We start from the raw sequence: 16,634 nt of genomic DNA, 5'->3' as shown, positions 1-16,634 counted from the left end.
TGGTAAAGTCAAACCCTCCCAAATTTAAATTTTTTTTTTTTTTTTAAAAAAAAAAAAATTTTAATTTTTTTTTTTTTTTTTTCAAAAGTGTTTTTTTTTTTTTTTTTTACATGAAAACATTCAAAAAAAGATTCACTTCACTGGTTTAGTCCTTTAATTTCCTCTTATATCAGAGTTTAAACCTGGTCTGGTTTTCTATGTCAAACAAGAAAATACTTTTTCCTGAACGGGCCATTAATTTTAGATATGCTTAGAGGCGCCACTGCATCGTACTGTATCTTTTGAAATGGAGAATTGGTTGGACTCTTGTATGTTTTTGGTGCAGTAGTGACCCTCCTTCACTGAACTGAACAGTCTTGACGTTTTCCACACACCTGAAGGAAATCCTCTCCCCCTCTGCTTACCTCCAGGTTGTCCCGTTGGATTTCTCAGTAAACGCCGGAGGAATTTTTAAGGAGAGAACGGCGTCTCACCGTCTCTGTTGCCTGCATTGTTCTGACATTGGGTAACAAATGGATGGACGTTTTATTTTGAGGTTCTGCAGGAGTATCAGAAGTGGCTCTGAGCTTCACATCAGAACCCTTTTTTTTACTTTTCAAGTGAGGTATAGCCTCGGGTTGTCTGGCAGAGATCTACACCTCATTCCATGAACTTGGCTGTCAAGAAAAGAGGACCGGGTGTGTTCGGTCAGAGCCTCTGAGGTCTGAAGTCGGTGTCTTTTTGAAGTGTTCCTCAGAGCAGATTTGTTCTTTTTACACTCTGTGGGGTTTTTTGTCGTTTTTTTTTTATGCTGGTTTAAGACAACCCATCTCATCTGAGAATAACTTTGTTTTTTTATCAATAATACAAACTTAAATGGTAGAGATGGACCGATCCGATGCTAATATCTGTATCGGTCCCAATATTGGGGGAAAAAGAAAAATTCTGCATCCGGTATCAGTGATGATATACACAATTCATAAGGTGGATCTATTCATTCTAATTCTGTGCTTTGTGCTCTGAGCGACGTCAGGCTTTATTATTTATTTTAGATTATATTTATAATTCCTAGTTGCATTTTCTGAACCATTTGAATGGTTTGTTGCAGTTTATTTTTTACATGTGTTATCAAGATGGTCAGCCTGTTTCAGTTTATTTATTTTACTTTGGCTGTTTTACTCCTAATTGCACTGTTTGAGCAAATTAAACTTTAGTTATTTTGACAAAGATTGTGAAGCTACTGGTGTGTTCAAGTTATCAAATACATTTATAATTCAATACATTTACATCTATGTTTTAAAAAAAGACGTTCAAGTTAATTCAGCCGATATCGGATCAGTATCGGCTGATACAGATCTCTGAGATTTAGAATAAAAGTTTAAAAAGTGGATCGGGGCATCCCAGTTAAAAGGTATCCCAAGCATACCTCACTTAAATTATAAATAACATTTCAACCGATTGAGAGTATTTACAATTTAAAATAAACCCATATTTTCTCTAACTGGTATTGTGGGTTTATTCATAGTTTTCTCTCAAATACAGTCTTAAGGGATTCTTAACTTCCAAGCCAATTTAAGTGTCAATCTTGTCACTGCTGCAGTGAAACGTATGTTGGGGAGGAGGAACAAGCAAAAGGCTGAAGCGTGCTGGCAGCAAGGAAGGCGGGGGGCTGGGAGGGGAAGCTGGGAGAGATGCAAGGGAGGTCCATATGTAGAGCTGGGCTATAAAAACGCATAGAGCCGTTCTGCAGCTGGAGCCAAACAGATGTCACTTTTAGTGAGCGTTTGACTGGAAAAGGAAACTGGTTAATGGGTGGATGTAAAGTGTCTCCATGTGAGCAGAAACTGCATGTCTGAATACGACTCGTCGTAATGAGCAGCTTTTAGCCTTAGCTTAGCGCCGTTGATCTTGAAGCTGGTACTTTTTTTATTTATTTATTTACTTTTTCTTTTTTACTTTGCATCAACAATAAACAATTCATAAGATGATAAATAATGGAGTATGTGGACCGAATCTGGCTTTCGGAGCTCAAATAGGGTGCTTGTGTGTGCGTGTGTGTGTGTGAGACTCCGTCCACAGGCATGTTGTCTGCAGCTTTACGAGGTAAAGTGGATGCAGCATGTCACTGAGATTTATGAGGTTTCTTCCCGATAGTGTCGGGCACAATGGAGCTAAAAATAACCCTCCACTTTATTAGATGTGCCCTAAAAACCCAGACTAGAGGGGCTGAAGTTAAGTTTCTTTCTCTTGAAAATTCTCCTCCTGAAAATGGACAAGTGCAGATCTTTTTTTTTTATATATTTATACTTTTTTTTTTAATTAGGTGCCTTCCTAATTCTGCCTTTCTTATACCTTCAGAACTGCTCTTTGTTCTTCATGGCATCAATTCAACAAGGTGTTGGAAACTCTGAGATCTGGTAACCATGGAAACCATTGAAGTACAATAAACTCAAACAGAAAAATGACCAAGACTTAAATTTGTTATTATGGCTATATATATATATATATATATATAAAATTATTATTTTTATTATTATATTTTTTTTACATTGACTGAAAATGATGAAGAACCAACAGAGTTATTAAGAGCCACAGTGGAAAAACCAAAGAGCCACTCGAGGGTCCGGAGCCGCAGGTTGCAGACCCCTGAGTTACAAAATACTTGGTTTATGCTAAAGGATCCTTTTGATGCTTAGTTTGAACTTTAGGAAGTCATCTTGACCATAATGATGAACTTTAATGACCCATGTCTAAAGTATCAATAAAGTGCCAGAAAATAATCCAATAAATAGTTCAAAAATAGAATAAAAATAAATATTCAAGGTCAGTCTTGAGTTGGCTAATTTAACCAGTAGAAGAGATTTAAAATTTCATTTACAAGGATGACCTGGGCAAGACTTAATCACCCAGGAGGAGCATTGGTTTGAATCCCCGTGTAGCAACTAGCTCCTCATAAACTATTGTAATGCTTCATATGGTCTCCATTTTCAATCTGCTGACAAATTGGCTTCAATTTTTAACTGCGTTCGCTGTAGCTTAGCCAAATCTGCCGCCTCACGGTTCATTAGCTGGAATATAAAACCTACGGGATCCAGAGCGATCGTGATTTATGCCGAACACGCTGATAATGTGTCTGAAATGCTTCCTTCAAATTTCCATAAATATTAATGTGTTGTTGTGATGGGATCGGGGATTGGGCTCCGGCAGACTCTGGCTGACTTTCCATGGCTCCGGTGTGGAGGGAGGGAGAGAGGAGTGGTGGGTGCTTAAATGCAGGGGGCAAACAGAGGTCACAATAGGGATGCTGTGGAAATCACCAAACACCTCCCCCACTCCACACACACACACACACACACACACGCCAACATACGTCTCCTCCCCAGCCATCAGCACTTCAGGAAATCGGGGTACCAGAGACACAGTAATGACTGGATCTGATTCACAGCTGCACAGGGCCTGTTAGCAGAGTGTAGCTAATTTAACAGCAAGCATTGAAAGAGCACATACAAACTGGCTGTGGGCCTGTTTTAAAGTCTTTTTTTTGGTTTGTCATTAACATTTGATGGTTACTGCACAGATTTAATGTTGATAAAATGATTTTATTTTTTATTTTTTCAATTGAAAGCAGAAGCTTTATTAATTTCAGCTGCTTGGATTAGCTTTCTTAAAATGTCTGTCTTGATTCTTTTGGGACAAACAAAATAATCAGTGTTGTGCATCTTACAGGCTCTTGGCATCATTTTATAGCATAATCAACTGACTGTTACCTTCAGTTGTTCTAAAAATATTTTATATATCAACTATGACTTAAAAGAAATTTGACTTTGTAATTTGAAATTGGGCCTCTGTGTCTTTAAGAAGCCCTTGCTCTTTCTGAAACTCTGCCTTCAGGAAGTCATCATAACATGGCTCCTCTGTTGATTCTTTAGCAATGTTTTTACCACTGTTTCACTGAGAAGTAGCTCTTAAGATGAGCTACTTCCATCAGGTGTTTGCTAATTACTGCTAGCTAGTCTGAAGGAACTGAGTAGTGGAGGGCTGCTCTCTCAGGCATCTTGGAAACTGGTGGGCTAAAGCTAGCTTTCCACACCGGAACATGCTGTAAATGCTCAGGGTGGTTAGATAAGCAGTTTTCCTGTAGTAAGTTGTTTCTCCACCATTAAAAGATTGAGCAGTGCATATGCATACCTGCTTGACAGCGCTAAGCCCCTCCTCCTGGCTCTGATTAGTTGTTTCTGACCAAGCAGTGCATTTCTGCAGGTGGCAGCAGGAAAACAGGAAAGAGGCTAATGTTTTTTTTTTTGTTTTTGTTTTGTTTTTTTACAAACTATCTCATGTCACATGACATTTTTAGCAAATATGTAAAAATAACATTGTATTTAAAAGATAAGAACTGCAGCTTTAAAACTTTCTGAGATGCTGGAAACAAACCTGTAGGGTTTTTTTACTCTTTCATACTAATCACTCTTTCGGTCTTTGCAGTTTTTTTTTTTTGTTTAATTCTCTTTTCCCTCTTAAATAAGCTATGCAAAGTATTTCTCTTGGCACGTACGGAATCCGAATTCCGTACGTGTTCGATTACTGTGGACGGAGCATGTGCAGTCATATTACCTTTTGGCACACGATATGCAAAAGATAAACATAAAAAAAATGCACCTCTCCTTCCAAGTCATGAGCTGTGAGACTCGAAAGCCCATTACAGAGGGGTCACTCTGAGGTAACTGGCTGAGCGGGGCCAGGGCCAGACCAGCTCTATATCATCTATATCTGTGTGTCTGTCAGAGCCTGCAGGCCCTGACCTGATGAAGTGTAAGCTGATAGCAGAGTGTAAGACCAACTTGGAAATCAGGATTCAGTGTTTATGAACCGGGCTTTAAACACTGCGCCAGGAGGTGAATCATTACGCAGACCCAGCTTAATGACTGACCAGCAGAGATCAGAGATTAAAGCTAGAAGGATTCCTGACTGGTGCTAGAGAAGATAAAGCAGAATCAGGGCAGGACATTCTGAGAATTGCGTTGCATGATGGAGGATTTTTACGCATGGTCTCTTGCAGAAATATTCACTTTGAAATTCTCTCAAGACACACAGCCTGGCATGTTTTTTCTTTGTGCTGTTTTTTCTTAATTGGGATTTTATGTGATTGTCCAACGCAAAGAGTGATGTAATTTAGGGAGAGGAAAGAAAAAGACCCATGTTTTTCAAAATATGAACTTCCCCAACAGCATGATGCTGCCACCACCCTGCTTCTGTGTGTTAATGGGGTTTCTAAAGAGATATCCAGTGTTGATTGTAGCCCTACAAAATACAAACAATGATGTTAGTAATGGATCATTTGATCGATTATTCTGACGATTAATCAATTAATCTGATTTTTTTTTATGTCCCGATTTAAAAGAAAAAAAAAAGTTACTAGCTTAAAGTTAAGCTAGGAAAATAAATGTATGAGAAAATGTTAGCAAAAAATAACAGTTCATCCCCTTTTTTAAATAAGAAAACATGTTATTTCTTAAAATGGAATAGGATTCAAACATCACTTTTAGTCTCAAGGTTGAAGTAAAAAAAAATAAAAAATTTAAGTGCAACAACAGCTGAGAAATAAAACATTTCACATTAACTTTTAAAAATTAAAGTGCTTCCACCACTCTGCTTCTGCATGTGAATGGGTTTTTTAAAGTGATGTCCAGACTTAGCTGTACCCTACAAAATACTAACTTATATTAGTAATCGATTATTCAACCGATTATTCTGATGAATAATCGGATAAAGAAACCATTTTTTAAAATCTCTATTTCTTTCAATAGAAATGCATTAAAAGATGCAAATAAACAAGTCAGTTCCTTTTTTAAATAAGAAAATTCATTTACTGGACACTCGATCATTTGTAGGAAAGGAAGCACAAAAAAATCTTCTAACATCAGCATGTGAAAAGCTCAGTCCCTTCTGTCTGACTCAGCATCATCACAGTGCAGGGCTGATCCTTTTTTTCTTTTTTTTAAATAACCGATTAATAATCACATAGCAAAAGAAGTTTAGAGATACAGAACTTGAACCAGGTGAAGCTAAAACTATCACTTGAGGAGTGGGTAGAACAAATTTACAGACAAAAGTACATATATATATATATATATTTTTTTTTTATCTTAAATGCATGGTGTGCATATTTTTGTATAGTTTTTGCTGCTCTGAGTATGTTGTTGTTTCAGCAAATGGCCTTTTTTTTACTCTGTACACTCCAGTTAGTGATTAATCAATTACTAAATTAGCTGATGATTATTTCAGTAATCGATTCATTGCGATTAATCTGATGAATTGTTTCAGCTCTAGTGCTGTGTACACACTCTACCCAGTTCAGTGTTGTCGTCTGTCCAGACCACCTGCTAGCTGATACATTGAACAGCCCCTTTTACGGCTTTCTTTTTTTTAAACAATGGTTTCTTTCTTTTGTCTCTTCTTCAAATCCATTTTCTTTTAAGTCATTGCGTTGTCTTCCTTCTACTTCACAATGAAGCGCAATTAAGACCAATTTTCTTTTGATTTGTCACATAAATATATATTTATTTGCGGTTCTACTGTGCTAAAATGGGAAAGGTTTGAGAGGCGGAGGAAATACATTTATGAGGCATTACAAAAACAATGTCAGTATAACTAGATGTCTAACAGCTGAGCCCCTTCTTTGTACCTCTGAGAAACACGGATCGGGTTTATCTCAGTAAAAGCTGAGGAGTGGGTTAAACAACATATCAGGCATCTGAAAAATGGATCACATGGGAAACAGATGCCTGGAATCACATGATGATCACACTTGATTCCAACCAGACGGGTGGGTTTTTTTTCTTTCATTTTTTCTTTTTCTTCCTTCATTTCGCTCTCCTTGCGAAGCAAATGCTGTTCAAAGTAACGCATTCTTGTGGCTGATGAGTCACTGATGTCAGTTTATGGTGGATTAAAGTAAAAAAAAAAAACATTTTCCCACTTTAATGTGGACACGGTGTGTTTGTGTAGCAGGTTACATCTTGTTCTCATCTAGAAACCGGAAGATTCCAGGAGGGCTAAAGGACTTTTAGTGTATTATGGGGTCATGGGGGGGGGGGCTGATCTAAACACCACTAGGAGGGAAGTATGCACCCCCTGCTAATCTGACCTTTGACCTGGCAGAATGTCACCCTCAGGGCCAAGCCCACTTCTGTTCAGGGACAATGCTGCGGATTCTCATTGAGCCGTGTCTTTTTGCTCCTTTACACCCCCCCGTTCCTCACTGCGTTCCGTCACCACATAAAAACTTTTCACGATGCAGGAGGTGAGGGTCTTTGTAGTCCCTTACAAGGCTGAATTGGGGAAACATTCACTCTCTTTGCAAACTCCCTCATTCATTCATTTTTTTGTTTTTTCTGCTTGGTTAGCCCTCTGACATTCTGGCACCTGTTTCCAGCACAAACCCATGTATTTATCTCTGAATTATTAACTAAGAGCCCACAAAGTGTCTGCCACTCGGTGACATGTCCTGACTTCATGGAGGGGAAGAGGTGTGGGGGGGGGGGGGGGGGGTGGTTTCCTTGGCAACAATGGGGCTCCTTTATAACATAGCCGGTGTCTCCCATCTGTGTTCTGCAGGAGCGAAATATTACAGGATTATTAAATGCATGATTGATGTCACATTTGGCGCTGGGGATGGACGGATGGTGCAAATCCTGCAGTTTTCACCTATTGTGCATTTTCCCCAATGCTGCAGCTGGTTGGCGCAGGACAGGGTTTGTAACGATGACATTAGCGGTTTGCAGAGGATTCCCTTCTTTTTTTCTTTTTTTATGAACAAAGCTGTGAGTTTAATGAGGAGAAATCCAAAGGATTAGGAAGCAGTAGCTCACAGACTGAAAAGTCGCTTGCGATGTAGTCATCAGATATTTTGAGGGAAACTTCTGATCGCCAGAATCTGTAAACCTTTGACTTGTCAGTTCCAAATTTAGTAAAGTTCAGGTTTTTTCTTAGAACTTTTTAAAGAATTTTTTTTTTTTTTTTGCCCAGTGTGTATTGGAAAATTGAAACGGTTTGGACAAATGTTAATCTGAAATGTTTCTGTTTTTTAAGCGGAGCGTTGTAGAGCTCTCTCTCAGTAAAATCTTCCAGCTGATGGGACAGGGCTATCTTTTGAAATGAAGAACTGGATGTCTCGCTTAATGTTTTGACTCGGTTTCTTCTTTTCATGGAGGGGAAGAGGTGTGGGGGTGCACACCTGAAAATGTTTGTGCATTTTATCAAAATATATTCAGTTTCTGTCTTCAAGATCCACTCGACAAAAAGAAATCACCCTGCCCCCCCCCGCACTCCTCCACTGAAATCCGATTTGAAAGACAGGTGGAGAAACCTTTAGTTTTTTTTTTTCTCTGTTAAAAACAGTCCAGAAAATATTGCCAATGCTTCTTTCTTGTCGGCCATGTTTGTTTACTCTGAACTCATGTTTTATCTCGTGAGGTTTTTGCGAGATTTCCCATCTGACATGTGAGTGTTGGTGTGTAGGTTTAAGCCGTTCCGTTCACCAAAATGTATTACCAAACCTGTTATATCGATATTTTTATCATCAGGTCTCAGGTTTTGAAAATCGTCCAACAATTTTACAATCTTGCCCTATGAACCAGGCACTGGAGGCTTCTCACCTGTTTTGCTTCTCCTCTCACTTCATTCTTAAACACGTCAGTGTTGCTGGAAATTGCGAAGTTTTGTTTTCTCTCAGTAACAACATCCACACTTGAAGTGTGTTGTCATTTCAACCAACTAATGCTTCTGAATGAACAGATTGAATTTTTGTGTTTCTGATCAGCAGATCGCCACCAATCGTAGCCATTCAAACACAGAACTGGTCAGCTTCCCGTAACCTGACGGTTTTGATGGAAACGACGTTGAGGCGGAGTTCAAAGTTCAGAGAGAGTCGTCACCACGTGCTCACAGGAGGACGGGTCGCCGGCTGTCACGGGCTTTTAGATGTGTACAGCAGGGAGGACTCTCGAACGAGCTAAGGCGACAGTCGGGTCAGACGATCCAGCTCGCTGTGATCTGAGAGGTGGGAGGGTGAGGGGCTTCCTTTTGTAGCCATGAAGAGCAGCAGCAGCGTTTTGAAATGGATACAGGCGCTTACTGAGAGCCTCGGGAGCAGATCGAGCGGAGGCGGGGCGCAGCCTGGAGGAATGTAAGCCGAAGCTAGCGACTGGGGCCTGGCCAAAAAGGGAGTAACGGGAGCAAAGACGGGTGTTTCTCATCCGTCTGCAAGCTGAAAAATGATAAAACGACTCAACATTTCAGAATTCAGACCAAGTGTTGATGCCGCCAATGCATCCGCTTGAGTTTGACTGCATTTTCTGATGAAGCCGTTGCACAGGGCATGGCTTTATTCCTCGAGGATCCATCCGAGAGGCGCACAGTCTCTGCCCTCTTTTGCTCCTCTACTGTAAATCTTTACGGTCAGAGATCACAACGCCTGCAGGCACTTCCAATAAAAAAAGTCTCTGAAAAGACAAGTGCTTTTGTTGAACATGTCAGAAGGGGGAGGGGATGGTCAGTCCCTAGATGACTTTCCAGGCAGTGCTATCAGTGGCTTACTTGATTAGTGCATTGAAGTTTGATTTATAAGATCTGCAACTGTGTTTTGTCTCCCATGAATCAACATCCTTATTGAATTCTTCACGATTTCCTGAGCATTGTTGGAGTTTCTAAACACTAATGACTTCCTAACCCGTCTAATGTTCTTTCTGTTTTCTTTTCCCCAAGAACTTAGAGGGTTATCAGCTATGTTCCTCATTTATAATGCTAAAGATAAAAAGGACTTATCTGGTATGTGCTACCACGGTAGGATAGCTCTCATGTCCTCGGTTATAAAGGCTTTCACTCTCCTTTGTAGTGACACTGTTGTTGCGAAGCAGCAATGGAAGCATCTGGCAGATGCCTCGGGCCGCGGCGGTTCAGTGAAAGTAGATCTGTGAGGAGAGGGAGCTCCATCATGGGTTGAGTTGGACAGGGTGTGGGGGGAATCTTCCACTTTGTTTCCCTCAACACAGTGACAACCACTGGGGACCCACCAGTTACAGAACACGTTCATTTTTTTGTTGTCGTATTTTTTATTGCTGGGTAGACTTGAGGCATTCCAGAACAAGGACCGAGCCAAAGCTTGAAGTAGGTGGGTCTGTTTTAAAGTCTGTGGCCATGGAGCTTTGAGGGATCACCACCGGAGCTAACCTGCTTGAAGAGTCAGGCATGAAAACTAGGGGTGCAAAGACGCGTGAAACTGACGTGCCACGCACGACGTGCAACATTTAAATGTGGATACGCTGGGAATTCACACCCTGGCAGGCGGTTAGTGGTCCCATCAAGGGAACCACTGAAGAGAATCACCGTGATCTTTGATTATCAAGGATTGTAAACCTCAGTATCTCCACGCGCAGCGGCCCCACAGCGGGTATACGATGTTATTCTCAGTCAAGCATGATCCAATTAGCGCTGTGGGCATCGAGTGGAGAGTGACTCTAATGCTCACACTTCTTGGAGAGCATGGATCTTGAGTATGGATTAGGAATTCCCTGGAGTTGCAACTGTCTGTGACCTCTTTGTCAAGGGTTATTGGCGTAGTTAAACCAGAGTGTTGTTATGTACTCAAGCCTGCTGCTCATCAGTCATTTCTGCAGTTTCACAAGAAAAATAAAAATAAATAAATAAATAAATAAAATTATTTTCATTCTGGGCTAATTGGCTTCATGTGTTTTCTGACTGCTGGCCAGGACAGTCTTTTGTTTTGTTTTTGCAATAATTGGTTATTTTGAAATATGTTAGAACCATGTAATATATCTTTTTAAATGCAATTTTCAGCCTCCTTGAGAGAACGCCATGTTCCTCCAGCCACTTCTGTTATGCCATGTTTATTAGCGGTTCACATAATTGACCTGTTTGTTTTTGAGGATTTCGGTTCTTTGGACGTGAAATTGGGAAGTCATTTTAATTAGCGGCTAATTTAGCCACATGTTTTTTTGTTTAGTTTTGTTTTGGGGTTTTGTTTTTTTTACAGTTATTCCAGACAATTCGCCTGCTCAAGATTGTGTCCCATTTTGCATAGTAAGCTGAATAATAAAGGAATCATAAAAACATAGATTGTATTGCATTTTATTTAGAAAAATGTTGATTCCCTTAAGCTATGTTAGCTTTACTTTGGTTAGCATAAAATTTAGATGCAAGAAAATCACTTTTGCACTCTCCTCCACCTCCCAAATACGGGAGGTGGAGGAGATTACATATACTAAAGCGTGCTGCGTGTAATCTTCTCATAGTTTAGGGTTTTATACATTTGATGGTTTTAGATTTCTTTGCTGTTTTTACTGCTTACATTTAACTAATGCTGTTACTAACTAAACGACTTTTTCTGAAGTTATTGCCATTATGCAAGTATACTATATCATAACGCACGTATTGTTCTTATCTTAATCTTGTCAAAATGCAGCACATGCCTTCCCTCTCTCCAGCAGTGTGCGTTACTTTCCTTCCTTATATTCAGTTCACTTCTCTCATGACTCTGTAGTGCCTCAGCTGTCAGTTCTTATCTTAAATCTTCTCTGCGGCGGGTACAGGAGCAGAAACACGTTTATGACACAAATGTTCTTAACACCTCTTCATTAACGCTGAAGCATTTCATCAAAAAAAAAGGACTGAGGGCAGATTTGACAACATGATTTATGGGATTTTCTTCACTTTTTTTATGTCTAGTAACCCATGCCCTTTTATAGTTGCTGTCTGTGCTAAATCACTTTTGAGATTCCTGAACATTCATTATGTGGAAGAGCTTAGGACTGCCATACCAGACTTGTACTTTTAGCTGTATTACATATTTATATTACAGAAAGCAAACAGGGAAACTAACAAAATGGAAGACGTATATTCCATTTTGTCTTCTTTTCAGACCTGGAATATGCTAAAGAAAAATAAAAAGTTTTTCTTGCTTGTCAATACTTTGTTAGGAATAAATTAATTAATTAAATAATTTATATATATATATATATATATATATATATATATATATATATACATAAACATCTTAATTTTGACAAAGACTTATTGAATGCAAGAAAGCTATTTGTTAAAATTTTAATAGTTTAGTTTTGGGGGATGAGCAGCACCCCCAAAGGGGTGATAGACAGCGCTAAGACCCGCCTCCTGGCTCTGATTGGTTGTTTCTAGATGATACTGGGAGAAGGCAGACAGCTCAATTTCTTTTTTCATAGAATATCAGTCTCGTACCATACGACATGTTGACAGTTTCAATAAATGTAAACTTTTCACTTTTTCATAAAAGTAAAAGTCACATATTGCATCTTTAACTAGGTTATTTTAAAAGACATTCAAAAAGGGTGAAACTAATGTAAACCCTTTCTTCTTGTTTACATTTTTAAATCACGTGACTTAAATCCACAAGAAGCGTCGGCCTCTTGAAGCCACTATTTCAAATTTGAGTCTCTTGTCTGCGATGTGGAAAGTGAGCCTCTGAAAAGGTTTACCTCCTCTTTGATGTTGAGGTCTGCACCGATCCCTGAACCCACCTGAATAGTTCACGCTCATATTTCTGTCTCTAGAGCGTCCTCACTGGCTTTACGAGGCCCTCTCTGCGTCATTGTGTCATCCAGAAGGCATTACTGAACACGACGCCCGCAGATGTTTTTCAAGACGCACGAATCCCTCTAAGCTGCGTTTCTGCGTCGAGCTTTCTTTGCGTCATGGCAGGAACGCCGTGAGCCCCGTCCGACTGACCCGTCCTTTCTTTCCCACCCTCTGTTATTAGCTCGCCCTCAGGGCTGCTTTTCTTCTCCCTCGGTCCCGTGCTCTTCCTTTAAACAACAGAGAGCATGTTTGTTCTCTAAAATACTTGTCGTATTCTGGTGACATTTGTTTACACTCTGGTACTTCTGGTGGACACCCACCAGGAATGGAGATGTAATTTTAGCCCGGGTAAATTGTTTCCCATCTACAACCAAAATAAACCCAAGTCTGCTCCCTGGAGGTGTTTTCCATCCACTTACTTTAAGCTCTCTTCTTTTTCCCCCCACCCCCTCACCTTTCTCCGCAGATGAAACTGTGGAACAAGTACAAAGTAACCAGCATTCCTTCGTTGGTGTTCGTGGACGCTGCGACAGGAAAGGTGGTGTGTCGAAACGGTCTGCTGGTGGTGAGAGACGACCCTAAAGGTGAGAACAATGACCTGCATGCGCACCGTGTTGTGACCAACACTCAGATTCATTTCTCACTTTTTTTTTCTCGAAGCTCTGACCTTATTTCACTTCACTGGATGGTTTTGGAGTTTGGGGTTAATTTTAACCATTAAGCCTTTCAGGAAACCACCGTTTATAAGGCCAACCAAACGCATAACAGGGTAAAAAGGACAGTAGAACATATAAATTTTCCATGTCATGGCTTTATTACCCTGAAATCTTGGTGGGAAGCATTCATCATTCGCTCTGGCTTGTGGGTAACACCCAGCATTACTGTGGCTGCGTAGGAGACAATCTGGTGTTACAGTATGTCATTACACAAAAACTGTTATTGTATGCAGGGGGAATTACTGTTATGTCAAAAAGAAAATGCACAACCAAATAAATCATTCAAAATGGACAATTTATGGCGATTATACTGAAGAGTTTATATACGCAATGTAGTTGTAATGCATAATCCAGTTTCACCTACGTAGTTGTAACTGTATTTACTGTGTCAATGTCCGAAACAGTTAAAGTATGTTTGTAGCAAACGTTTCCTTTCTGGATTAATAATTTCTGGTCCTTTTGGCCCAGAATAGTAATAAAGTGTGCTAAAGCACAAAGTCTGAATGTTTAAGTGAGGTTATGATGTCAGAAAATTATTTCAAGAATGAATTTTGGTGCAAAATTATATCTGGGCTATAAAGGCAAGTATATTCATGTATGTTCAAATCCCCGAGTATTAAAAGAAGCCACTGTCTCACAAATGGCAAACATGGCGCCGGTCATCAACACTAAAACTTGCTGCTACGTCTGAAGGCCAGATGTGCGTCTCCCAGCAAAGTCGGCATGACAGATTCTCCAGTCAACAACCACTGAAAGGATGGAAAACCATTCTGGAAAATATGATGGAAGTTATGTTCCAACTGGTTGCAGCTCTGGAGTGACATAAATCTTTAAAATTCATTTTCTGGCATTCTTTGTCTCATTTTCTAATGACTTTCGGTGTGGCTTTTATGGCACATGGAACTTTTTTCTTTTTTTTAATTATTTTTTTAAACTGAATTCCTGAAAATGCCAGGAATAAAACAAACTGTAAGGAAAGTGAATTAGAATTAGAGCTCCCACCAATTAAACAGGCTTAGCAGTTCAATTAAATTCAAATTCAGTTCAAAAATACTTTATTGATCCCACTGGGAAAATAAGTGTTGTAATTATTATTAACTCATTTTTCCTTAGAAGTAGTCAAATATTGAAAAACAATTATTCAAAAACAATAAAGCATTTAGTCTGTAAATGCAAAATAGATATGGACAAAATGTAATAATGTCAATTCTTATTATTACATGCATGTTAATGATGCTGTAATAATAATCCAGGTTAAAACCCTTTACTTGTACAAGCTCTAGAGTTTAGAGTTATAACTTTTCCTCCTTGTTTGGGTTAATGCAACTATAATTCTAGTGCTATAATTCTGTGATTCTTACAATGTGACCATTTCACAGCGACTTATCTGGAAAAACCTGTATTCCATGCACTTTGAAGTGAAGACAGATAATTAACAAAAGTGAGGCTGCATTTATTTCGTCCTCTGCAGCTGAAGAAATAAAAAATCTTCCAAAGTGCCTCATCTCTGTCTGATGTTGGGGGAAAATAAAGGGAAACATGTTGTTGATGGCAGGAAAACAGAAAAGATGAGGGAACAAGAGTATCTCAGGATTTTTATTAAACCCTCCTCAGACTCCCATTTTTTTTTTTTAAGAGAAAAGATTGATCTCTGCAAATGAGGATTTTTCAGTGAGTATAATCTTGGACTTGATATTTTCTGACTTTTCTGTCATTTCACTGATTTATTAATCAGGTGTGACAATGTAACAAACCGATCCCTCTCCTGCAGTCCTACGTTTTGGTGTTTGAATTGGAAAAGGGCAGTAACACCGGGGGTTTTTTTCTGCACGCTGAAACTGGGAGGGGTGTGTGAGAAAGGACCCTCAGTAATGTTCTCTCTGCCTTTCACTCTCTGTGAAAAGGCCTGACTTGAGTGGCGGCAGACTGGCCTGCAGCGTAAAGATGGAGTGCACGTTTACAATCAGGACAACAATGAAAGGGAACGCCAGCGCAGCACAGACGTGTCCTTCCTGCCTAATGAAGCACTAGACAACCGCGCTCACATAAAGAGGCTATTATGATCAGCCATACAAGGTTTTATTTATTATTACCCTCCAGACCCTCGGTTTTTGGGGGGGGGGGTTTTACCAAATGCATCTCCAGAGCAGGAGCAGGACAATGAGAGCACGCTGAAAAGGAAATGAAAAGTGTCAAAAAGAGCTGGAGGGCAGAATTACAGGCAGCAATGATTTGCTTGAGAGGCTTGGCTTTTCATGTTCATTAAAACTGTTTTTTTCTTCTTCTTTTTTGTATGCGTGTGTGTGTTTGGCATGTGTGTGTGTGTTTCAAAAAGTAGATGTCACCAAAAAATAAAAAAAATTTGCAGCTTGGTGTCTGGAATCAGACAATTTGCTGCTTTTTTTTTTCTTTTCTTTTTTTTTTTTTACTTTATTTCTGGCCACTCTGGATGCACATCAAGTTAGCATTCAGGTTTATGATGGCATGTTTTGTAAGTAGTGTGAAAGTTTTCATGTACTGAGTTATTATCATGGATGTACACGGTAGATTAAGATTTGCACAAAACGGTTCAAGATTTACAATTGTAGTCAAACAATACTAAAAACACACTACTTACAGTTTTCAACAACTTTTATTGGTCATTAGAGCTAATAGTTAGCATTAACAGAGCCTGCTGTTGTTGGGACGCAACAGCAGCTTGTAGTGGCTATTTTAGTCAAACAAAACTAAAAACAAAAGATGATGACCTTTCTCAAACCAGTTTTCAACATTTTTTTTTCTTTGCCATTAGTGCATTTCAGGCTAACATTTAGCACTGTGAGCCTGCTGTTGTTAGCATGCTACCAGCAGTTTGTAGTTGCTTTCTGGACAAGCTTCCAGACAAATAATGAACCAGTAATCTCTGCTCTACCTGCCTGCTGTTAAACACGTAGGAAATGAAACATATTTTTTTGTCTAACAAGACTAAAAGTAAAGATGGTGACCTCTCTTCAAACTGTTTCCAAAAACTTTTATTAGCTACAAGTGCAATTAGCGCTAATAGTTAGCACGCCAACAGCGGTTTGTCATTCAGTTATGGACAAGCTTCCACACAAATGATGAATCGGCAATCTCTGGTCCACCTGCCTGCTGTTAAGCATTTAGGGGATTTTCTAATTTAGTCAAACAAGACTAAAAATGAAGAATGATGACCTTTCTTCAAAGTGCTTTCAAGGACTTTTATTAACTATGACTGCTGTTGGTGCTAATAGTTAGCACCATGACCCTGCTATTGTTAGCACACTGTTTGTAGTGTTATTATGAACAAGC

The 16,634-nt window shown here is 39.4% G+C and overlaps 1 protein-coding gene across 1 annotated transcript in view; it reads left to right on the top strand.

Annotated features, from left to right (window-relative positions):
* The window catches only part of nxn (nucleoredoxin), a 78,541-nt gene that overhangs the window by 50,031 nt on the left and 11,876 nt on the right, over positions 1-16,634 (top strand). Inside the window, exon 2 of the mRNA XM_015032602.1 lies at positions 13,076-13,193. Within this exon, the coding sequence (XP_014888088.1) occupies positions 13,076-13,193 (118 nt within the window). The remainder of the gene's footprint in view (positions 1-13,075; positions 13,194-16,634) is intronic.

The sequence above is a fragment of the Poecilia latipinna genome, unplaced genomic scaffold (genome assembly GCF_001443285.1).
Source record: "Poecilia latipinna isolate Pla-1442-1.1 unplaced genomic scaffold, P_latipinna-1.0 Scaffold246, whole genome shotgun sequence".
Lineage (NCBI taxonomy): Eukaryota > Metazoa > Chordata > Actinopteri > Cyprinodontiformes > Poeciliidae > Poecilia > Poecilia latipinna.
The sequence above is the reverse complement of the archived record's forward strand: the minus strand, read 5'-3'. Positions and strand labels throughout refer to the sequence as shown.